This window comes from Myotis brandtii, unplaced genomic scaffold (genome assembly GCF_000412655.1).
Source record: "Myotis brandtii unplaced genomic scaffold, ASM41265v1 scaffold260, whole genome shotgun sequence".
In the NCBI taxonomy this organism is placed as follows: Eukaryota; Metazoa; Chordata; class Mammalia; order Chiroptera; family Vespertilionidae; genus Myotis; species Myotis brandtii.
In genome coordinates, this window is record NW_005359881.1 from 454,828 (window position 1) to 479,736 (window position 24,909).

General features: G+C 51.0%; 1 protein-coding gene across 4 annotated transcripts in view; it reads left to right on the forward strand.

The window, feature by feature from the left end:
* ELMO1 (engulfment and cell motility 1) overlaps positions 1 to 24,909 on the forward strand; it is a 402,414-nt gene that overhangs the window by 170,493 nt on the left and 207,012 nt on the right. For 3 of the 4 annotated variants that reach the window (XM_005868063.2, XM_005868064.2, XM_005868066.2), the window contains 6 exons: positions 2,166 to 2,317; positions 3,883 to 3,961; positions 5,211 to 5,255; positions 6,240 to 6,290; positions 9,965 to 10,087; positions 11,665 to 11,796. In XM_005868063.2, coding sequence (XP_005868125.1) covers positions 2,166 to 2,317; positions 3,883 to 3,961; positions 5,211 to 5,255; positions 6,240 to 6,290; positions 9,965 to 10,087; positions 11,665 to 11,796 — 582 coding nt within the window. The remainder of the gene's footprint in view (positions 1 to 2,165; positions 2,318 to 3,882; positions 3,962 to 5,210; positions 5,256 to 6,239; positions 6,291 to 9,964; positions 10,088 to 11,664; positions 11,797 to 24,909) is intronic. The other variant, XM_005868065.2, reaches the window with a different exon arrangement.

Here is a 24,909-nt window from a genome sequence, read left to right on the forward strand (position 1 = left end):
ATATATATTTATATAATTTAAAGGCAAAGTCTCTGCTAGACTATAAGGTCCTTGAAATTAAAAATCCTATGGGTTTTGCTCCTTTCTCTTTTCAGATCTCAGGGCAGCACGAGCCTGTTTGGTGGCACACAGTGAATGCCTGTGACTCCAATGAATGGAGAGAGAGGGTGGAGGTTGGCAGGTGGGGAGGGAGCTCTCAGGTGGAAAATTCTCTAAGGAGCCGTAAGCATACATGCAAATTTATGAAATGGAGACAAGAAAGGGGGAGTGGAGGGAGGAGAGAAGGAGTGCAGAGGACATGAGCAGCATCGTCAGCGAGCGGCTTTGGGAGTTCTTCTATTTCCCAGCAGGCACCCGAGAATGTGCTGGGGTAGCAGAAAGGGGTGGGATGGTGTGGACAGGGGAGCGACAGCATTTCTCTTTACTTAGAGGAGGTCTAAGAGAAGTGTTAAACACGAGCACAGTATGGGAGGATTGGCTTTCTCTCAGAGAAAGGCAGCCTTAGAGAAGAAAGGCAGTCTTGGCAGGTAGAGTTGGTCCAATGGAGCAGACTGACGAGGCAGGTGTGGGCTTTCCAGGGCCAGTAAACACGTCGGAGAAGTTTATTGGCCGTGAAATGGGTGAAAGCAGTTGACGATGGGCCAGTGGAGTTCTTTTGAGAATCTTAAATGTCTCGTATTCTTTCCTGTAGTTTATATCATAAAATAATAGCGTTTGGAATATAACGTCGTAATGTTACTGTGCTTTGCGTCATTTATTTCACACCCTCTGAAATCCAGATGTCTGTGGGGGAAGGGTGGAGGCTGGTGTCAGTACTCTTATCCCAGCTTTCACAGGGAGTCGCTGGGCTGGGAAGTTGAGATGGTCCCAGCGCATTGCCAGGGACGCCTGGGCCTTTTGTCTCGTGCCGGGCTGGAGAGGGGATGCGGAGAAGTGGTCGGGGGGACGGCGTAGAGGAGACATTAGTGTCGACAGAGGGAAGCAGCAAGCTCCCATTTGTCATAGGACCACATTATGCAGCTTTGAAGAGCAGTCATTATGCTGCTATAATAACAGCCTTCGTGTGCATTGTCACCAGACAGCAATAACTTTTAACGAGGCCTCTAAAATAAAACCTTTATGCGACCCATTATTCTAACCCTTATTTTGTGTCTCCCTTATGTTGTGATTTATGTTGGAGGCCTCAGCAATTAATTCCTTAGGGAATGCATTTCAGAGCCTAAACTGTGATTTTAACTTTCCACACTGCTAATTTAAAGGTTTTCCTGTTTGCTAACTTTTGGAGAGGTGAGGAGAGTTTATTTTAACCATTTAAAATGAGAGTGTCGGGGAAAGCGTGCTCCGTGGAGGGATCGCAGGCCAGTAGCCTGTGACGGAGAAGTTGCCAGTTGACTTGTGTCGACAAGTGTGATTTGTGCGAGTCCCTGAAGAATGTAACAGGATCATAACCAGCACATAAAGGCATGGATCCGTGGGTAGTGGAGTGGCCTGGGAATGGAGAGAAATGGCTGTTTGTATAAGTGGAAATTATTGTCTCAGAGAAACACAGGCGTCCTCTCACTGCATAGTTGGTCTTCCGTATCAGTGGCTTTCACATTCACGGATTCAACCAACCACAGATAGAAAATATTCGGGGGAAAGAAATTCCAGAAAGTTTGACAAGCAAAACAGGCATCAAGCCTGCGCTGAATGCACTCAGATGCAGGGGCGTGTAGGCATAGACTGCTGTGGCCCGTATGCAAACATGCGGTAGCAAATACTGCTCCATTTTATGTAGAGGACCTAAGCGCCCATGGGTTTTATCCGAGGGGGTCTCAGAACCAGTACCCCTTGGACACATAGGTACGGTTGCATGTGTTGGAATCGTTTGAAACGCAGAATAATCCTGGAAAAACTAGACCAAGTCATTCTTTGAAGCTGTGCCCCTGTGAAGGTTGCTTACAATGGAATTGCAGAAATGGGGTGCACATAGCGCTTTGTGGTGATGTCCTGAAGCATCCTGTTGGCTCCACGCGCCCCTGGCTGCTCCGCTGTCCATGCGGGTACTTGTACCCCCAGTGTCTGGTGTTTCCTATCCGAGCTCCCGATTTCATGACTCGCTCCCTTCTGTCCTTCTCTGCCCTGCTGAGCGCGAACAGTCACCTGTGTCCCGCTTGGGTTTTCAGATTGCGAGTTTCGTCAACAAGTCGGGCATGGATACCTCCATTCTGCAGCGGTCCTTGGCCATCTTGGAGTCCATGGTGCTCAACAGCCACGACCTCTACCAGAAGGTGGCGCAGGAGATCACCATTGGCCAGCTCATCCCCCATCTGCAAGGGTAAGCCGAGGAGGCCCCTGCTCGGGCCTGGAGATGCTCAGCATGTAATGCCCGGGAAACCTGTCTATCCCTAGCCCTGTTGCACTGCAATGGCAGTTGCTTGCCGCTTGGTGAGCGCCGTGCCCATTCTTGGCACTGTCCTGGCCGCAGTGCCTGGCCCTCAGTAGGCACCCAATTTTGATCAGTGTTGGAAGATAGCCACAGTTTTACTTTTTTTAAAAAACATATGTTTATTGATTTCAGAGAGGAAGGGAGAGGGAGAGAGATAGGAACATCAGTGCTGAGAGAGAATAGATTGTGGCCTCAGGGAAAATTAGCACATGTTCTAAAATGATGTTTTTGCATGAAACCTCTCCAGGAATAGCGGCGCTTTCACAGTCCCCTGCATGTGGAGTGTCTCTTTCTTCTGAACCTCGAGGGCACATTTGTGTGTCCACAGTGCACTTCCTCAAAGAGGAGAGTTCCTTGTTGCCAAGCGCTATGCTGAGGGTCTTAGGCACATTCCCTCACTTTGTTCTGAAAGCAGCCTCTGGGAATAAGTGTTGCTACCCAATGCTGCGGATGCGGGAACCGTGTCTTAGGGACACGCCAGGAACTCGCCCAAGGCCACACAGCCAGGCGGGGCGCCTTGGGCCTGACCTTCATTCTGCCCAAGGCGTGTTCCCAGGGCCCTTCTCCCAAATTGTCTGTACGAGTAGCTCATAGCTGCTCTGGCTTATGCCTGAGCTCTCCTCACTTATTTACTGTTGCCCAGGTGGCTTCCATTAGAGCGTCCCTCCATTTGCAATTTCTGACTTCATTCCAGTGAAAAGCCAATGTGTAAACATAAAAACCTGATCTTCTTGTCATTAGAAAGTTTCTTTTTGGAAGTAGATGTTTAGAATATGTCATATCATTGCCATGGAGACAAAGCTGCTTCCTTTATAATAAGGCTAGGACTTGGGGTCAGCCAGGTCTCCTCCCAGATGTACTTCATGCATCAGACTGAACACACACACACACACACACATACACACACACACAGACACACACACACACGTTTCATCCAGTGCGTTCACACTTTCCTTTTTTTAAAATATATTTTTATTGATTTCAGAGAGGAAGGGAGAGGAAGATAGAGATAGAAACATCAATGATGAGAGAGAATCATTGATTGGCTGCCTCCTGCAGACCCCACACTGGGGATCGAGCCCACAACCCGGGCATGTGCCCTGACCGGGAATTGAACCATGACCTCCTGGTTCATAGGTCGATGCACAACCACTGAGCCATGTCAGCCGGGCTGAGTTCACCCTTTCATCCTAGCAGAGGAGGAGGGAGAGGGCCCGCTGGCCACCTGTGCTTTCTGGGTGACCTCCTCCAGCAGTGTGTGTCCGATGGGCTATAGTAATTGCCTCCTCACCATTGTGTTTCCAGCCTCGTGATGATCGGAGTACATTCTCAGTGCCACTGTGTTTCTGGGGCCTGCCTTCCTCTCTCCCTCTCTGGGGGGCGGTGACCATAAACTCGATTGTGTCTGACACAGGCATAGCTTCTTGACTTTCTGTGTTGTCTGTGTCTTACAGGACAGACCAGGAGATCCAGACCTACACCATCGCCGTGATCAACGCCCTTTTCCTGAAGGCGCCCGACGAGAGGAGGCAGGTACGTGGCATGTCTTTGTCTGAAGACCGTGCCCAGGATTGGCAGCTGTGGGTGCAGAGAGAGAGCCTCCCCTGCCCGTCCCGGGGACTCCCTGGGCCTCCTGCTGCTCTGTGGCCCGGCTGGCCAGCCCGGGACCATTCCCAAACCCAGGGGGCCCAAGTGGGCATGGGCAGGCCCTGTCTGAGGGAGAAGGCTAGGAATGTCTCCATGGCAGAGCGTTTCATCAAACAAAGCCAGTGCAGACGCCCCAAACAAACCCATGGCAGCCCTGCGGCCGCGGTGGGAGCAGAGGAGGAAGCCCTTTGACCTTGTCGTGTCACTGACTGCTCATGGGGCAAGGAGGGCATTGTGCCCACTTTTCTGATGAGGAAACTGAGACCCTGAGAGGTGTCAGCTCTTCCCCGGGGCCTGTGGGGTGGAAGGTGGGTGAACACACAGGTTGCTGCCATGGTTGAACTAAGCGCTCACGTTTCCAAGGGGCTCCTTGCTGGTGGTATTTCTGTTGTCCGTGCGTGGCCGTGGCTGGGAGGGTGGGTGGTTCCTCCCCCTCTCCCATGAGTGTGCCATGGGACCTACCCTCCGAGACTCTTTTTTCTGTTGATCCTGGGTTTTTCTTCAACCGAGAAAGCATCGTTCAAGAGGGCGTGTGAAGAGTAGAGTTTTTGTCTTGAGATCTAGCTCACACCTCAAAATCCATTCATGTTTTTCACATCAATGTAATACACTGGGTTACCTCCGTCACAAGTCACGGGTGGAAATACTGGGTGGAAATGTGAGATCTTTCCATTAGAAAGTGCGCTGGGGACTCTAGGATGGTTACAAAACGTTGGCTGAGATGAATTTAGAAAGCTAGCATGCTACTAGCCTCAGTGTCAAGAGTTGTATTTTTTTAATTTCACTTTTTTCACTGTCAGGTTTGTAAACCTCAGTGACTAACGATGAAGGTTTCTGGTTCGTCTTCCGTGTGGGATTTTGCTCATCCTGGGGCTGCTTTTGCACAGGGAGGGGGTGGCTTAGAGTTGCGTGTGCACTTCGTTTGCTGTTGGAAGACGTGGGAAGAGGACTTAGCATTAGATTTCGACTTTCATGCCCTCCAGCCCTTTGGCGCCCCTCGCAGCGTTTCCATGTGATTCTCGCCGTGCAGTGGGTCTCGGGGCACTAACCTCGCTGCGCCCTCTCACAGTCTCTCACTCTCCGCCCTCCTCTCTCCCGCTTGCTCTCCTTCCCGTGGTGGCCCTGGCGCTGCCAGGCTGGTGTGGACAGCAGTGTGGACATCCTTGATTGTCCTCTGACTGTAAGTCCCCAGCGCCCTCGTTGGCACCAAGCGAGCCCCGAGCTTTCCTCCGAGCCTGCCCACCCCGCCTGAGCCCCGGTCCTGACCCCCACCCCACGTCCTGCCTTCTCCCTGCTTTCTGCAAGTTTCTTTTAACCTGGAATTCGTGGCTGTGCTTCTGAATCCGGGTTGAGAGTCTTCTCCACTCGGCAAGAGTAGCAACACTAAATGCATTCCCCCCCAAACCCCCACATCCCAGCGTCTTCCTGAATGTGAGCAGTATTTCCGTTTTTGAATGTTGGCAACAAGATTGTGTCCAACTATTAACTTTCCCCTGGGTGCCCACGTGTCAATCTTAAGAAAGGGCATCTGGGACTCCTTCCGTCTCAAAGTCACCGCAGACCCGTGTGCCAGCCGGGGCCCCCAGCGCGACCCACAGAATGCGGGCTGGCGGTGCCCAGTGTGGGCTCTGCGGCCGAGCATCTGCCCAGGTGTCCAGACTTGGCTGGGACCCCGGCCACTCATTCATTCGCACAGACCACTTTCGAGTGCTGGGGTGTGGACCGGCTGCTCCCCGATTTTGCTCAGGTTGAGAGGAGAAGTAAGACGTGGATCTTTAAAGTGATGCTTCTCTACCGTTGAAGCTCAGGGTGCAGGCCTATGAGTCACCTGTAGAGTCACGGAGCAGCGAGCCTCTCCCCGGGGACCGTGCTTTCCGTCGCAGAGCTCAGTGTGCATGCATCACCACCTTCCTGGGAGGAAGAAGTGCCTTAAAAAAGAGAAAAGACTGCAGGCACCAGGGTTCCTTCCTTTGCTGTGGACATGGCCTTGTTTGCCAAACAGAACATTCAAAAAGTCACCTGAACACCCCTCCTCTGTGAGTCCCTTCTCCCTGAGAAATACTGCTGACGCCCCGTTAGGAGGCTCCCGGGGCCAGTCCTTTCGGAGCGTGTGGAAGCAGATCTGTCTAACCTCGGCGCTCATGGGGGTGCTTTCCGTCCACAGGAGATGGCCAATATTCTAGCCCAGAAGCAGCTGCGCTCCATCATCCTGACGGTGAGTCTCAGGAGCCATGTCCGCGGGGTCGGGGAGGTGGCCGGTGCATTGTGGATCTCCTCCTGCGGCGTTAGTTCTGCTTCGTTCTGTGACTCGCTTCTGTGGGGAAACAGGAGGAACCAGAAAGCAGGCAGCAAGGCGCTTACAGAAGTGGAATGAACAAGGCTTCCCACGGGAATGGCCTCTCTGGGTGGGAGGAGGGGTCTCTGTGTGCAGGGGGAGCATAGGGGCACGGAACATGCCCTGGCGCCTTGGTCCTTTAACCAAGGCAGTGTGCCTGAGACGAGGGGACCATGCAGAGAGCTGAGGAGGCTGCCACAGGGTGTTCCTGCATGCAGTGGGGGGATAGATGGTGCACATGCGCTGTAAGCGTGTTTGCCAGCGACGCTCCCTACTCCTGCCACTGACAGTGATCCCACTTCTAAATGGGGGAAATTTCAGAAGCAACACACACAGGCAAAGTACCTACCAGACCTGTGGTTAATCCACTGTGAGAGCTATAGGGAGACCCCATTGCCACCCCAGTGCAGTGAGTGAATTCCTGGGCATTGCTTCACTCGCCTGTTAACAACTGACAGTAAAATGCTTTAGAGAAAGAACATTCTGGCAGGAAGGGCCGGGGCCTCTCAGGGGGCAGGTTTATTACACTCACCATAGTGTTAGCTTTGCTACAACTTAGATGTAAGAAAATCGGGGGTTCTGTGACTTAAAAGGTTTATGAGCCCGGCCGGTGTGGCTCAGTGGTTAAGCATTGACCCATGAACCAGGAGGTCACATTTTGATTCCCAGTCAGGGCACATGCCCAGGTTGTAGGTTCCATCCCCAGTGTGGGGTGTGCAGGAGGCAGGCAATCGGTGATTCTCTCTCATCATTGATGTTTCTCTCTCTCTCTCTCTCTCTCTCTCTCTCTCTGAAATCAATAAAAACAATTTTAAAAAAGGTTTATGAGTTTGAACTTACACAGTTTCTAATGAGGGAGCTAGCTAGAAATAAACACATCAGACCCTGAAATTTTACCATCATTTCCCTGGGCCCCTTTACAGAGAGAGACAGAAAAGGCGTCCATGGAGACTACTGAGTGCAAGCGTGACCAGAAACCTCGGTGGGAGAGAGGCCTTACGTGGAGGCTGTGAATGTTTGAAAATGAGTCAAATAGCAGGATCTCCTGAGGCCTTATTGGCTACTTGACTTTTAACTAGAGGCTGAAAGACATGTGTGTGAGTGATTTCAGCGAGGAGTTCTGTAAGCCTGGCCACACACGCACACATGTGTGCACACACAGGCGCACGCGCACGCACGCACGCACACACGCACACACACACACACACACACACACCCATTCCAATACAGTGAGGCCATTAACAATTAAAAACCTTATGAGGGCAAACAAAATAAATATTCTAGAACCCAAAGCCCATAGTAATAAGTACAATTTGTCATCCGGTTTGATGTTAAACATCCTGGCTGTCTAGGATAAAGAGAAACATATGAGTGTAATTTTCATTGTTGGACCACAGAGGTACCCCCGTTCTTGAGGGATGACACACTTTCCCTCCTGGAACCGGAATCTGAACTGGGTGTCGGTGGGGCTTTAGAGTAGACGCCAGGTCCCAGAATGGCTTGTTGGAAATTTCAGGAAGTTTCCTAATATGGTGATTTTTCGCACTGGCTCTCAATACCCGCGGAAGCTGTAATGCTGAGGCACGGCTCAGTGAGGGTGTTCGTGCGGGGAGGGAGGGGGGCGGGGGGGAGAGGCAGGGCTAGAAGTGAGGAATGGAGGTCTCAGCCTGTGGTTGACATCACTATGGTGCCAGGGATGGGGCGGGCAGTGTGGCGGTAGCCCCCATGTTTCAAAGATCAGCTTACTTCAGCAGGATTTCTTTGGTGAGGCTGTGATGGCCCAAAGCTCACGGTTGGCATTCTCTGGCAAGAAGCTGGCATGAACACACTTTGGAGTTGCTACAAAAATAGATACAGTATCCATGCACGTTAGCAGCCATACCCTTTGTCTTTTATTTTCAGTTATCATTGATATTCAGTAGTAGTTTGTATTGGTTTCATGTGTACAGCAAAGTGGTTAGGTAATCATATACATTGCAAAGTGATCCCCCGATATTTCCAGTCCCCACCTGGCACCATGCATAGTTGTTACAGTGTTATTGATTATATTCCCTATGCTCTTCATCACATCCCCGGGACTGTTGTGTAACTACCAATTTATACTTCTTACTCTCGTCACCTTTTTATCCAGCCCCCCAGCCCCGCTCCCCGCTGGCAGCCATCAGTCTGTTCTCTGTATCGGAGTCCATTCCTATCTTGTTTGCCAGTTTATTTTGTCTTCTGGATTCCACGTACGAGTTTAGTCACATGGCATTCTCTTTCTCTGATTTATTTCACTCAGCACAATACCCTCTAGGTCTAGCCATGCTGTCTCAAGATTAGTACGGTGGTAAGATTAGACCACCTTCTGACACCATATACAGAGTAAACCCCAAATGGAGTAAAGACTTAAATGTCAACACCCATCAACTTTGGATATTGAATTATACTATGGATTCACATTCTGTTCTGGAGACTAAAGGATACGGGATTTTATTCCACTCTGCCATCCATTCCCTAGCTCCCCACCCCCTCAACCTCCATAATTTTGGGTCTGTCACTTCCTTCCGTCTGCCCCCCCCCCGCCTTCTTTAATTGGCTGTTTGGATGTGGCACTCAAGGCCAGGCTGTGGAGTTCAGTGCATGCCAGGTTGGGGCACCTAGAGAAAATTCTTTCAGACAGCAAGACATGGCGGGGCCTCGCACACCCAAAACACCTGGTGCGAATGGTCGTCTCCTGACATTTCCAGTCCTGTTTAAGGCAGCGCCGTGGTCTCTGCCAGAGAGGATGTATGTTAGGGTCCAGGGCTGAACCCCATTTCAGACCCAGCTCCGGGGGAGAGGGGACAAAGGCCCACCTATTTAGGCTCATGCCATTCCTTTTATACATGTCCCCTTTGGTGCTCTTTCTAAGAGGAGGTGTCCTTTTACTTTCAGTTGTTAATAGGCGAGTGAAGCAATGCCCAGGAATTCACTCACTGCACTGGGGTGGCAATGGGGTCTCCCTATAGCTCTCACAGTGGATTAACCACAGGTCTGGTAGGTACTTTGCCTGTGTGTGTTGCTTCTGAAATTTCCCCCATTTAGAAGTGGGATCACTGTCAGTGGCAGGAGTAGGGAGCGTCGCTGGCAAACACGCTTACAGCGCATGTGCACCATCTATCCCCCCACTGCATGCAGGAACACCCTGTGGCAGCCTCCTCAGCTCTCTGCACGGTGCCCTCGTCTCAGGCACACCGCCTTGGTTAGAGGGCCAAGGCGCCAGGGCATGCCCTGTGCCCCTCCACTCCCCCTGCACACAACACAGCTGGTCTTTTCCCAGTTTTCGGCCTAAAGATCTAGGAACCTTAGTGGGCCCTGGAATGTAAAGGTGAGCTTCAAGGTCACCTGTGTCCTCTCCTTTCTTCTGAAGCGTAGTCCCACCAAACTAGACCCCCCAGGCCTCCAAACGAAGACTTCTGAGGTTCTGCTTAGCGTAATGATGGGGGTTAACTTCTGAGGTTCTGCTTGGCATAGTGATGGGGGTTAACTTCTGCTGTTTCCTTTTCTTTTCCCTTTGTGAATCCTCTCCCCAGCACGTCATCCGAGCGCAGCGGGCCATCAACAACGAAATGGCGCATCAGCTGTACGTGCTGCAGGTGCTCACCTTTAACCTCCTGGAGGACAGGATGATGACCAAGATGGACCCCCAGGACCAGGTGAGCGCTCACGGCCAGCAGCGCAGGCACACGGAGGCGAGAACGTGTCTTGGGCTACTCCGGAACCAGGAGATTTTAGATGATGCTATGATTGACTTATTGCCATCTCAGAACTTGGGGGAATGGATTGGAATTTCAGGTGCATCTAGGATCAGAACATAATGAATGGATTATTTCATTATGCGTCAAGTACATGCACACTCTTTCTTTCTTGGATCAGACAGCTTGACATCACGTGGCCATTGACCGTGGCCCTTGGCCCCCAGACCCTCAAGGTAATAGCTTTGGTCAAGTTCCCAGACAACAGGGGCCACTGGGAGCTCTGCAGGTGGAGGAAGTGGCTTCCATCCTCCAGCTCTCAGTCTGGAGCTGGGGCCCCAGGTCACCCTGCTTTCAGGGCTCGCACGAGTGCTGGATGGCCACCTGCTGTAGTTCTCCCCAGGCCTCTGGTGGCTGTGCACAGAAGGTCCTGTCGCCCGCCCTCCAGCAGGCCCTGGGGGACTTAGGGCGTGAGGCAGAGTCCGGGGAGCAGCGGGAGCCCCGCTGTGCACATGTGTGGCTTCAGCAGCTCTGGAAGGAAACACTCGTCCTCGGCACGGGCGGGCCTGATGGGTCGCAGATGTGCCTGCTGTGTGAAGTGTGTAACCGCCCGGGCTTCCTGCATGGCTCGGGGCCATGCGGCTGAGCGTGACAGAGAGGCTGGGAGGGCCACCTCGAGCGCCCAGACTCTCGGCCAGGCCGAGCGCTCCTCTCAGAGGGGGTGGGGGGAGGGGACTGTCATTCACCACTTCTGGTGAAGGGGGCAAGGCATGTGAGTGCCAACAGCCTCCCTGTTAGAAACCCTGCCTTTTATTCATTTAGAATCTCTCTGTTATTATGGTAAAATATACATAAAATCGACCATTTTCACCATTTTATTTTATTTTATTTAAAAAAAATATTTTTACTGATTTCAGAGAGGAAGGGAGAGGAAGAGAGAGATAGAAACATCAGTGATGAGAGAGAATCATTGATTGGCTGCCTCCTGAATGCCCCACACCAGGGATCAAGCCTGCAACCCAGGCATGTGCCTTGACCAGGAATCAAACTGTGATCTCCTGGTTCATAGATCAATACTCAGTCACTCCAGCCAGGCCATCTTCCCCATGTTAAAGTATTTCTTTCTACAAAGGCACTCTAAGTGGAGTTAGGGATTCCTCGTCGTTGGAATACTGTTCATAAACACTGTGTACCTCTCACTGTGCTTCTAACAGTACGTTACCCCTGGGTTCTCCAAGGTGGCTTCCTCCAGTCACACGCCTTCCATCATGCTGGGCTCCTTTAAGAACTCCAGATCCTGGATAGAATTTCTCCCAGGGACTTGGCTGGGGGAGCATGTGGCAGAGAGCCAGGGCGGCCCCGCAGGGGAGCGGCAGGCGAGGAGGAGTGTGCAGAGCCCACACTCACAGCACCGATGTCTGTATCTGTCGCCGTTTCTCCTGGATGCGGTGATTCCAGGGGCCCTAGGGAGCAGGAACGTATGTCATGCCCCACAATGAAAGTGGCTCTTTCCTCCTCTTCTCCCCCAAAACCCACAGGCTCAGAGGGACATCATATTTGAGCTTCGAAGAATCGCTTTTGACGCAGAGCCCGAGCCCAACGCGAGCAGCGGCAGCATGGAGAAGCGCAAGTCCATGTACACGCGGGACTACAAGAAACTCGGCTTCATCGTAAGTGCGCCCCGCCCGCGAGGCCTGTCCTCCCAGCCGTGGGCTGGCCTCAGCCGCAGCTGACGTCCCTCCAAGCGTGTGGTCCGCTTGCGCCTTAGAATCATTTTCACATTTTCCAGATGTTTTGCTGGTTTAAACAGGATCATGTGCAAATCTCTGCTGGCTGCAGCGACGTGGAATAACTTGCACAAGTGTGACTAATACTGAGCTTGTTTATCCAGCCCTGATTAAGTGTAGCCACGCGCGCTGTGAGCCCGGAGGCCTCGCGACCTCATTCAAGCTTCATGAGGTGCTTAGGGCTCTATCTGGAATGAAGGGGGGTGGGGGCGTGGCGACCTTGGGACGGAATCCCTGGGTTAGAGATTGGGTTACTCACACACATCATTTCTTATCAGAATCGGACTGAAATCTCCTGAAATTCAAGCACAAGGAAATTGATGTAACAGATAATTTCCTAAAAGTTTTGTCTTGCTGTGAATGCTAGTAAGACGTCTCTGAGATTTTTCTCTTTTCCAATCTGCAAATCAGAACACAGCTTGAACCGAGTGTGAATCTGCCTCACTCCCGAGTTTGCCACCATCACGTTTCTGTGTGGCCTTGAGCCGATTGAGCTCACATTCTGCAGGTGTGAAGTTGGGTTTCCATTTTGCCCTCCGTCATAAATGACAAAAAAATGAGGTTTGGGCTCTAGTGATTATCAATCATCAGACATTATTTGATAATTGCAAGCACTGCTTCCTTGAATACACACACACACACACACACACACACACACACACACATATTGATGTTATACACATTGACGTCATGCTTTATGCATTGTTTGGGAAACCTCGTCTTTCATGGGAACGTTCTTTGCTTTTCATATCAGTTCACAGGTGCTGGTTTTCATTACGGAGCAGTTTTTCATTAGTTGGATGTATTACAGTTTCTTAGCCAAGCCCTTTTTCTGTGTTTCAATGCTTTGAAATTACGATCAAGTCTATAATGAACATTGTTGCTGCCCTTTTCTGCACGTCCATGAGCGTACCATCAGGGTAAATGGGTGGGGCTGTCATTTATACGGAACATAGTTATAAGGCTTCCGATGTTACCGGATTGCTTTGGGTATTTTCCACCTTAACCAGGAGTGGCTCAGAGTGAGGATGTTTTTGAAACTCTCTGATAATGTCTGTTAAACTTAAAAACACATCTAACAGTCTGAGTTACTGTTTTCATAGTGGCAGTCTGAGCCCATCTTTTCTCATCGGAATACTTGTCAAATGTTGCCTTCACCTCTGCAGCATGCTTGGCAGAAGTATTCCATCATTTCTGTTCCACCACATCCTATCTCAATGATGACATTACATTTGATCTTTTAGATGAATCTGTTATGTTTTGGTTTTAGAGTTTAGCAACCAGTTTCTGACTGGTGGGCCGGGTGAGAGTTTCCTGTGCTGGGTGTGTGGATGCTCAGGTGTGTGGGTGGCCCTGGCCCTGCTCACACCTACCTGCTTGTTGGCAGGGCCCGTTTTCCAGGGATTTAGCCAAGGGAATGTGGGTGGGGCTCACATTCGACCTCACCCCCAGTTCCTTCCAAGTTGCACCTTTGTGTGTTGAGCAAGGTGTGTCCAAATCACCAGGGAAGCTTTGCAAACTCACCCCATCCTTCTTACCCTTAACTCCGATCACGGCCAGGGCACGTGCATTCCATTGCCTGAGTCAGTCCGCATGTCCCGGTGGGAGGTGCGCCTGAGTTACGCCATTTCACCTGCCTCCTTCAGCTACACCCTGGATTTCCAGTGCGTTTAAACCACGTGGAAAAATGCAAAATTCCAGCTCTTTACACCGACTGCTTCCTAGCCCCAGATCTTCTTATGTCTCTACCCCAGTCCTGGTGGCTTTTGCAGGGGGCAGCTGGATCCCAGAATGTTCAATGTTGTTTCTCCTCTGCCCGTGTGTGAGGGACAGAGAAGGAGGGACAAACTGGGTGGGACGCGGGCTGTCTCAGGGTCTGGGATTATTTCAGGTCCCTAAGGGTGTTCAGAACGGGGGTGAGGTTGGAAACCCCTCCTCCTCATCACACCTGGCCCTGTGTGAAGTCACCGAGTTCCGTGAGGCAGCTCGGGCAGCTCACAGGCCATCACATGACTGTTCTTTCCCCACAGTCCCTGTTTCTCGGTCTTACTCTCAGCGTTCCCAGAGTGTTCCGTTTCATACGTATTTTATGAAAAACAATGCATATTCTTAAAACTGGAAGTTCATTTGATGTGCTTCTAAGGCCTTCACCACGTCTGAGGCCTCCTCTCTCAAAGCTTGAAAAGTGATTTTAGAAAAAGCAAAGACCTTGGGCAGAGAATAACCAAAAGAGAGTGTTGGTTTCCCTTATTCTTCCTTGGCCTTTTTTTCAGTTTCATTGTTTAGTCTCTCCCGTGAGCGAGTTGAGGAGTTGGAAAGATTAGTTAGCAATGGTTTCTAATTCCAGCGGCTCTGACCCACAGAGGTTTGTGCTGTTGAACAAGTGGGCCAACCAGAAATAGACAAGCCTCAGTGGAGGGAACCACGGGCTGACGGCGCCACCTGGAGGCTGCCCTGCAGAAGTGCTGGGAGCGGTTGGGCTCAGTGTCCTGTCACAAAGCTCCCTGGGCAGAGCTCTGTGCTCTCACATCAGGAAGGGCCTGGCCTGCTACCTCCTCACTGAGCTCCTCCCTGCCAGCTCTGTCAGCAGCTTCTGAGGTTGGGATAATCTTTGGAAATGTTAAATGACAAGTGTGGGGAGTCGAGTGGGCCCAGATTTTAATTCTGTCTTTCCTGCTTCCCCTTGTACTTTTATGTCGTGGAGATGGCTTTTCCCCTTAAATCTCATGAACCAACCTCTGCCAGCTTCACACTTTTCTCCTGCAGCTTCCTGTCTCCAAGGAGTGAGCTGACCCTGGGGACCCAAGATTTCAAAGCACCAGGAAAAAAAATTAGGAAGGATTAATACAGATTTACATTCAGATATTTAAAGCGTTTTTCTACCTTTTTGAGTGACAGGAGATAACTACTCATCATTACGCAGGTATAATTATACATCTTTACAGATGCAGTGCTTGCTGTCACTCGCTATGTTTTTTCTGCAAAACAGATGGCAGGGAATGAGGTGAGATGCGTATTTGTACATCGCTTCCTCCATCTCCATCCTGGCCCCTGGTCCCAGACCACAGAAGGAAGCATCTTGTCTAAATGCTACTAGAGTTCAGCCATCACCGTGACTGTGGCATCAGGATGAAGCTCGGGCCCTGGACTCAGGTTGCCCAGGGTTGATTCCTGGCTCTCCCACTCCCAGGCTGAGTGATCTGGGCAAGTTACTTGACATTTTCATATCTCGGTTTCTTCATCTCTAAAATGGGCACAAAGGTTATCTTTATCAATAGGTTTGTTGTGTGGATTAAATTAGTAGAATCTTGTAAATCATACAGCACAGTGCCTGGCACCTAGGAAGCAGACTGTGAGTTCAGGTGATGATGACGTGACAGTTACTATTCATATTATTATTGGAACATTGCCCAGTGCCTGGTGACTCTGAGACAAACAGTGATGGGGGACTGTGGGAGCTGTCAGTGGCCCCAGGAGGATAGTGAGAAAGCATAGGGTTCAAGGGACCCTTAAAGAGGAAAGGAAGATGTGTGCTTGGGAAACTGCAGGTACTTGTCCTGGCCAGTGCTGACGGGGAGAGAGAGGTGGAGCTGGCTTTGCGAGTGCAGAGTGAGGGGCAGATTACAGAGAATTTTACATTCAGAGGAGTTTGAAATATAGCCATCCCTCGTTATTCACTGAGTCCATATTTGCACATTCACCCACTCACTGAAATGTATTTGTAACCCACAGGTCAGTTGTTGGTGCTGTCATGGTCGTTTGTAGACACTCGCAGAGTGGCAGACAATGTGAGTTGCCCGACAGGCACACGAGGTCGGACAAGACAACACTCTGCCTTCGTGTCTCAGCTCTCCCATGTCCTCCTCACAGTCCGGCCAGGGCCACGTTGTTGGGAGTTTGGTGCTCAGGGTTGGTGATGTTGCAGTTTGGTCCTCAAGCCTCATGCTGAAGCTCTGACCAGTGCCCTGAGTGCCCAGGGCTGTGCAGTACCTAGTGGAGAAACTGTGGTAGGTGAGCTGAGTTCAGATGTGAGTTACAGTGCCGTTGCCTTGAGGTCAATGTTTATGAATCAACAACATATGGTCAGGAACGGGCCTTTGTGGAGAAACCCGTGTAAAACCAGGTCTGCACTGATCTGTTGACGGAAGTCTGTGACTGGAGGCTCCGAGGGCCCAGCCTTGTCCTTCCCCCTAGGAAGTGGTGCCCCAGGGCCGATCATGCAGGGTGATGGTGACTTCGTAGAGCGTGGCTACAGGAAACAAGGAGACTGGGCTGCATTTGCCGTCCCTGGGAGCTCTCGGGAAGGGGTAAGCTATGGGGAAGAGGATCCGGCTGTCCTAGGACCCAGCCACGTGTCCTGTTTGTGACAAGCGGGGAAGAATAAGCCAACTTCACTGGCTCTCAGGCACATGGGATGTGAGAGACTGCCTGCCAATCATTGGCATGGCTTAGGGCAGTCTGGGTTATTGTTCTACAATGAAAGTTTCTTTAAAATCACTCCACACAGAAGAGAACTCAGCCTGTAGTGGGTGTGGCTTATATTTCTGCATTATTCTTATCAGAACTTTCTCATAATGTCTTGTCACTGAGAATGAGATTTGGTTTCTTGAAGTCCAAAGACAGCATCTATAATAAAAGCGTAATATGCTAATTAGACCGGACATCCTTCCGGGGTCCTTCCTTCTGGACAAAGCCGCAGTGGGCGGGGGCCAGGGGCCAGAGCCAAGGCCCTTGCACTAATTTCGTGCATCAGGCCTTTAGTTAGTAAAAATCTAGAATCTGTGTATGTGGATCACAGAGAGTAAAATATGACATTTACCTCATTTGAATAGTGTCCCTCTGCTGCTCGCCCCCTCCCCATTCACAACAAGACGTTTCTGGAAACCACAGAGTAAAGAAGATTTTTAATAAAGTAAATTACTTTTCCCCACACAAATGGTTTAATAGTCCAGATAGTATTCAAACCAAGCACTTTGCTTTCAAACAGTTAAAACCTGACCCATAAACAGTAGTTCATGGAAGCAAAAGGGCATCGAACTTTTTTTAAACAGTCACTCACTGAAATTCTCTGAGTTCTAGCTCCACAATTAGAAGGGCTCAGTGTGGGCTGGGGGCTCTGCCAGGAAGCTCTGGCCAGTCGTAGCCAGTGTGCCCAGCCCACCCATCCCTTCCAGGGACCGTTGGGGGCATTTGGTGAAGGATTAGTAGTGACCGAGACCCCTGCATGGGACAGTCCCCATGAACTCATGTGCGTGTTCCCGGAACCGGATCTTCTATTTTCTGCCTCGTTTTTGCTGTGCTCTGGTACTATCTGATCAGACACCCCCGTCCCTGTCTGAGATACAAAGCCCAGGTCCTAATCTCTTCTAGTCTTGCTCCATCCCTGTGTAACTGGGGGAGAAATCCCAGTCATTAGTGAAGCTGGAGCAGAATCAGCCACCAGATGGCGCCAAACCACAAGCATTGGCTTCCAACCACACCCGCTGAGCTCAGAGGACCTGCCAGGGTGACACCCAGTTAGTTACCTTACAGTCAGGCTGATCAGCCAGCAGAGGGTGAAGTTGTAGGAAGAAGACAGGGGCCTAGGGAGTCCCGCAGGGGGCTCTGTAGCCTCCACCCAGGCCCGCGGGGGCGGGGAGCATCTGCAATGTCCAGCGGGCCGCCCTGCTAAGTGAGACGTGCCTGCTGCTCTTGGCTGATGAGTTGCTACCTCGTCCCCACGTCTCCTGGCTCGTCCGCAGTTACCTTTCCCCAGGCTGTCCTGACAGTCCTGTATATGGGGCATCATCTGTACACCTGGTACTTTCTTCTGTTGTAACATGGAAACACAGGGAAGAACACACTGGAACAGGGAAATCCACATGAATATGGACAGTAGAGACCATCACATTTTGGGGGGGTTACAAGATGCACAATGAAATTAGGTGACGGCAGTGACCTGGAGGGAAGGAGTGGTGATGGCGTCTAAGGGAACTGGCGTTGTGGGGACGGACATGGGACCACGCTGTCTGGGGAAATCAGCTGATTCTTGCTGTGTATTTCCCGTAAGTAGATCTTTTAGAAGCATGTTCAGCTCTCTGTTCTCTCAGCACCCACTGCTGGAGCTCTGTGTTCAGAGGTGTTGTTGAGACTGCTGTCTTGATGGTGGGGGTACTCGAGCCTCTTGAGCATTTTTTCCTTTCATCTCTGCCTTTCCTTTCCTCGAGCCAGAAAGCACTTTCCATCGGCGGCTCCACCTGGATACAACCCTCCGCGGTGCCCTGCGCCGGATGGAGGCAGAACCCAAGCTCGAGAGCAGGTCTGGGCCCAGGTGCCCGGTGGGCTGTGAACACGGCCGGCACTTCTTCCTATGCTTTGCGGCCACTGCCCGGCCTCGGGGCTCTGCCCTGGTGAGCCCATGTCCCATGTCTGAGGAACCGGGGGTCATGCTGGCTCCTCTGGGCCTCGGGCAGGAGGGGCAGCGGCCGGTTCAGGACCCAGGAAGGACACGGTCACCTGCGTGTGTCCACAGCCATCCACCAGCTCCACGGGAAGGGAGCCGCCTTCTGCTTTATCCTCTTCCCTGAGCCTCTTTGTTCTTTTCCTTTTCCCCCCAAGTAGCCACCATTGGGCAATGCGTTGCGTGGCTCTGCATTCGGTGACCCGGCCTCGGGCGAGGAGGTGTCGGCAGGCGGCGCACCTGGACCAGACGGTCTGGGTCTGGGAGGAAGGAGGCTCTGAGCCGGGCGCTGGCTTCAGGGCGTGGGTCTCTAATTCTGGGCCTGGCATTTCGTCTGTGTAGGAAGACTGTCAAAACCTCCCCCAGAGGAAGGGACAGGCACCGTCTGAGAATAGCGCGGTTATGCAAGAACTGTCCCCACGGAGCCATCTTGGCGCACTCCCTGGCGTGTGCATTTTGAAGGGGAACGGCAGAGGCTGGCAGCTCTCGGTGAACCTGGGGAACCTGCAGACTCTCCATGGTGAGATGACTCGCTCCTGGGATGGTTCCAGGACAACTTGGAAGGGAAAGGGGTGCCTCCTAACCCTTGGCCTTTTCAGTATTCTTGCCCCTCGTCAAGTGCTTACCTAACTTTCCAACAAGATTTCTTTCTGCTGACCCATGGAACTCATCTCTGTTTTGAGAGGAGAGGGTATCGTGAAGCACCAAAGCAAAGACCCAGGAAGCTGCAGGCAGACCTGGGACCCCACGCCCCACTGGCCCACACACACTCTGTTTAGCACATTTCCTCTGCGGCTTTTCCCAGAATTCTGCTCCTTACCTGGCTGAGGTGGGACGATCAATTTCTTATCACTTCCAGGTGTCATCAGCAAACCTCAATAAAGTCATAGGTAGTGGCTACATCTCATTAAGTGATGGAACTATAATTCACTTAGGTGTCCTTCTGCATTCATAAGGATTTAAAAACATATATTACAAAATGATTCAATGAACATATTGTGTAGAACTATTTGTCCCCATTTAGGATTATTTCCTTAGCAGAGATAATTAGGCTCCTGTCAAAACATAAGGACATTTTTGAAACCCTCATTTATAGTTTTGTTTATTTGCACTTTCTATTTTAAAATTCTTCCTGCTTTCCATGAATTGGGTTATTATTCATGTTGTTTCTAACCACCTTATTTGAATTTTTATGTTTTTTAAATGAAGGATTCTAATTCTGAGAGTAGGACATACTTGTTGCACAGAATTGGGAAATGTAGATAACCAAGATAACTTCGATAAAAGCCAGCCTTATTCCCTTAAGATATGAAATGTTGGTATGGTATTGGTGCATATCTTTTCAGATATTTTCTAGTGATTTGTGATGGACTGAAACATATTTAGAAGTGCCAACAGAAGCAGGTTGTTTGGGTGAATGTTTGAGTCTGGGTTTGCTGTAATGTTACCCTATAGAAAGTATGGTTTCCCGGGCTGTTTTAGGGTTGTTGCCTTCACTGACAATTCATAGGGACCTGTATCGACAGGTGTCTGTAGTTGTAATACTAGTGCCTGGACTCAGACCACCTCAGTGGCCACAGAGAGTATCCAAACTCCGTCTCCCCACATCTTTGACCTCTGAACCACGCATACCTAAAGCAGACTCAAAGCAACCAAGCTAGACAAGAGGTCTGAACAGCAGCCCAGACACAGTTTGCAGTTCAAGGCCAGTCAAGAAAATTACCTGATAAAACAAAGAAACAATGCTCACCGGAGAAAAACCAGAGAATCCAGAATCTCCGCAGCTTCACGTTCATCATGTCTGGAACACAACCCCCAACCTCCTAAAAGATGAAGAATGAAGAAAAAAATCTATCAGATCCAACTCCAAGATGAACCAGGCATTGAAACTAATGCACAAGGAGTTTAAAACAACCAAGAAAACTACCCACAATGAAAAAAGGCACACTGTGTTTTTAACGAAGGAAATCTTAGCAGGAAATATTAGAAGTCTTAGTAGGGAAATAAACGCTATAGGAAAGAACCAAGTGGAAATTCTAGAAATGGAAAATACAGTTTCTGAAATTCCCACTATATATAACCTTTTGTAAATGTATTATTACTAGTATTACATATAAGAACAAAGGTGAGGGCCCGGCCAGTGTGGCTCAGTAGTTGAGCATCCACCCATGAACCAGGAGGTCAAGGTTTGATTCCCAGTCAGAACACATGCCCAGGTTTCGGGCTCAATCTCCAGTAGGGGGGATGCAGGAGGCAGCTGATCAATGATTCCCTCTCATCATGATGTTTCCATCCCTCTCTCCCTCTCCCTTCCTGTCTGTAATCAATAAAAATATATATTTTTTAAGAAAAGCAAAGGTGAGGCATTTTGCTCTCATTTTCTTACACCTTTATTGATGGCATAGAAGCTGATAGGAAAATTCCACCCATCTTTTCACCTTCACCCCTTACTCTCCTTACCCTCGAGGGAAGACACGGTTCTGGGGTGGGAGTGTCCAGCTCGGCCCCAGGCCTTCTCTCTCTTCCGTGCCACGCCTGCACTTTATGTGCATTTTCACGGCCACTTTCCACAGAGCAGATTCCAGTTCCCTCCTTACTTATCTCTCCCCTGATGGCTCCTCATTCAGGTCAGCTTCTAGGTCTTCCCGGTCTCCTTCCCTCGCAGGAGTTGGATGAAGGTGTCCTGAGTAAATGAAGCGTTCGAGTCCTGTCCCCATTGCTGCCCCGCCCCCGTCCTTTTCTCCTAATTGTCCTGTCTTCATGGCTAATGCTGTAGGTGATCTGTAAGACATGACACTGATTTCCGAAGCAGCTGATTTACCGGGGACACTGGCAGAGTGTCGGCCATTGGGCCTTCTAGTCAGGCTTTCTCTGTGTGAGACACACTTAATGGCTGTAGAAATGAGAGTGCCCATCCCTGTACACAGGCCTGTCCTTCCTCCTGGGCCCCTCCCTCCTGTGCTGGTGCCGTATGCTGCGCCAGCAGCTTCTCTTTGTTAGTGCTCCTGGGCAGTCTGTGCGTGTCCATTTCTGACACACTCCCTTTCACGTGGGGCCATAGATGTGCGTCTGCACGCTGGCCGCTTCCCCACATGCAGCCTGTTCGTTGTATTCTAAACCCAGCTTCCGTGTGGTGGCCCTTCACCACATTTATTTTGTGGAGCTTTGAAGGAAAATAAAAAGAATGTATCCTCAGTGTGAGCCTCTTTCTGGATCCCCACCCCAGAGGGAGAGAACGAGGGGTGCTGCGTGTATGTGTCCTAGGCCAGGGCCTCTCCTTGGCTGTGACATGCTCTCCTCGTCCCATTTCACAGGCAGCTTGTGACATAGATATGCCCCCTAACCCCTCCCGCACCCCCCCCCCCAGTTTCACGTCTGAAGATGCTGAGGGTGAATACTGAGGTGGCACCGGGATTCGGTGGTGATCTTGTCTCGTGCCCAAGCTGCTGTGGTTTGGGGCGGAGATGAAGGAACTCAGGAATGCAGATGAGAAAGGGGGGCCAGAGCAAGAGAGCTTGAGCTGCCCGGGGAATGACTTTTAACCTTTCCCACGGTGAAGGCGCATGGGGGTCCCCCGTTAGCCACCCCCCGCCTGTGGCCCAAGGGCTGTTAGACGCTGCCTCCTTCCCTCTCACTCGCAGGGAGCACTGGAGGGCAGTAGCTATGGGATTGTTACATGAATTGACCCTACAGGGTTGGCCAGCGTGTAAAACACGCCCGTGCATGAGACGCATGGCCCATGTTAACTACCTGGAGGGTGAGAAGCTCCTCTGCACTGTGCTGCGCTGCTTGCCTCACCCCCACCAGGGGGCAGCATCTTCACACAGTTTCCTACCTACTGGCCATGGGGGAATGGGCAGTGCCTCCTCAAAGCTCAGACCAAACCCTGTCACTCTTCACCTCTTACCCTCTGATCCTGGCCACCCAATCTTCACTGGGCAAAGTGAATGCAAACCAGTGTTCAGCGGTTCTTTTTGTTGGAGGAGGAGGGCAGTGAGAGGGAGGACCTGCACCTTGTATGTTGGCCTCCACATGAAAATACTGGTACTGCATGTGAACGGATGTGTTGTGTGTATGCAGAGGTCTTTCTGCTACTTGCCAGGGCTGCGATGCTCAGTGTATGTCTCAACCACAAATTAAACCTTCTTTTCCTAAAGAAACAAGGGCGGTGATTGGAAAGCTCTTTGTGTAAGACCTGCCGTCCAGAGTGCTGACTTCAGTCAGCTGACCTGCCTTCACACCCCAGCGTAGGCTCTGCTAGGCTGTGTGACCTCGGGCAAATTACTTAACCTCTCTGCACACCACATCCTCCCTGCAGCGCAAGGGTTAACATGCATTCCTGCTTTCTTTCATCCAACAGACGGGTTCTGAGGATTCCTTCACAGGTGGGACTTGGCATGGTGCTCTGGGTGCCATGCTCTCCATGTATGCCTCCCAGGTCAGCTTCCTGTCGATGGCCTCTAGCTCCTGTAAGGTTGTGTTTCTGTCAGAGCCATGGCCGACCCAGGGTAATAAACCTGGGAGACAGAGTCGAGATTATTGAAGCTGTGAAGAGTGACTTAGGAGTCATCCCCAGCGTCTTGGGGACCAGCCACCCCAAGGCGGTGAGGCTAAGTGAGGCCACTCACAGTGAGAGGCTGCAGGATCCGGGGCTGCCCGTGCGCTGTCCTGATGGAACGAGGCTGCAGACGCGGGCGCTGTGGGCGTGATTTCAGGGGCCGCCTCGGTGTCTCAGGCGGACGCAGTTCCGTGGCGGGAAGCTGGCTTCCATCTCACTGTGGTGCTGACCTCTCCTCGCCGTGGAATTAACAGGCCGTCCCCACGGAGGGAGTGCCGTTTCCGGGCCGGCGCCTGGAGCGTGTCTCACCCAGGGGACCTGGGGGGCACGGGGTAGGCCCGAGTGCCTGTGACATTTAAGCTCAGTTGCCTGGTGCTGGATCATGAAAACTCCAACGTGGTCCCCAGACAGCTGCTCAGACAGATGGCCGATGGGCTCCGAGGCGCAGGCTGACGTGTCCACAGCCCAGGGGTAAACCGACCCCTTTCTCTTCACTCCAGCACCTGGGCTGGCTGATTAGGGAAAAAGAAAAACACATTTTAATTCTACATAGATTTCCCCCAACCCCAAGCCCCTTGAACAAGGTCCCAGTGGACCCCGTCCTTCTCATGGCTTCCTGTTGTATATGGACGAACAAAAACCAAGCTGACGGACAGATACTCACAGACAAAAGGAACGGGAGGGGATTGAGCATGGAATGGATAATACTCATTTGCTTGAGATGCATAAAATAAATCGAATGGGGAGGGGTACGGAAAACACATTTTAATTCGTTTTCCAGCCAAAGATACTGTGGGGCTCGATTTTTGCTGGTTAAACTAAACATCTACATAGATTTCCCCCAACCCCAAGCCCCTTGAACAAGGTCCCAGTGGACCCCGTCCTTCTCATGGCTTCCTGTTGTATATGGACGAACAAAAACCAAGCTGACGGACAGATACTCACAGACAAAAGGAACGGGAGGGGATTGAGCATGGAATGGATAATACTCATTTGCTTGAGATGCATAAAATAAATCGAATGGGGAGGGGTACGGATTTAACACCTGCCCCCAATCATGGTTTCCTTTACTAATTAAGGAAGTCAGCGCGGTGGGTCAGACAGCAGCGGGCTGAGCGTCAGCGACCTGCCAGTAGTCACTCAGGTGTGGTGCAGACACAAGCCAGATGGCTGAGTTTCACCAGAAGACGGGCAGACAGGACCCTGCTGTCAGTTAGTGATCCCCGGAGTCCCAGGAGGCTGGGCCAGGTCGCTGCTGGGGTTCATCTTCCTTCAACAGGAAAGCCCTCAGAGCAGGAGCTGAGTTGTGCACTTGGGTTTGGGGTGGGGTTCTCAGATGAGCCCACAGGAGAGAGAGGCCCCTGTAAAAGGAAAGCTTTCTCTTCTCTAAACAAGTCTGGGGTTTAACAAGCCGTCGTTGAAGAAGGAGCTGCCTCCATAGCTCACTATTGTAAATAACGGGGCATTGGGCTTCCCTTCCTGCCTGATGAAGTCGTGAGCGGGTAGGGAGAGGAATAGGCTGGTCTTGGTGCTGCCTTGTGGATACAGGTCAGAGAGGAAATGAAAGGAGGGATGCATTACAAGGTCTCACTTGGTCTTTCTTATGCAAAAAGAAGTGCCAGGAAAGCACTTACTCCACATTGAGAGTCAAGTTCTTCTCCAAAATATCCAAGTGGCTCAGAAGAGGATTTCAGCATGAAACGCTCTTTGTTTTTAATTAAAATATAGAAAATTCTCTCTCCCCTCAAATCCTTTATGCAGTTTTGAAGGAGAGGAGACACAGAAAGGAAGTCTGCAGGAAAAGCCATCTGAAATTAAAGCTCTCCCCATGCAGTAGGCTTCTCTCTTCCTCTGGATAGTGTCCTCGCTCTAAGTCCCAGGAACTCAGCTCCCTCTTCGAGAAGTTTCTTACAGTCTGGTTGCTGGAGGCTCTTTTAATTGTCCAATGACCTGTCCCTTCTGTGGTGAAAATGCGTTTTCCTGAATGATGAGTTTTTTA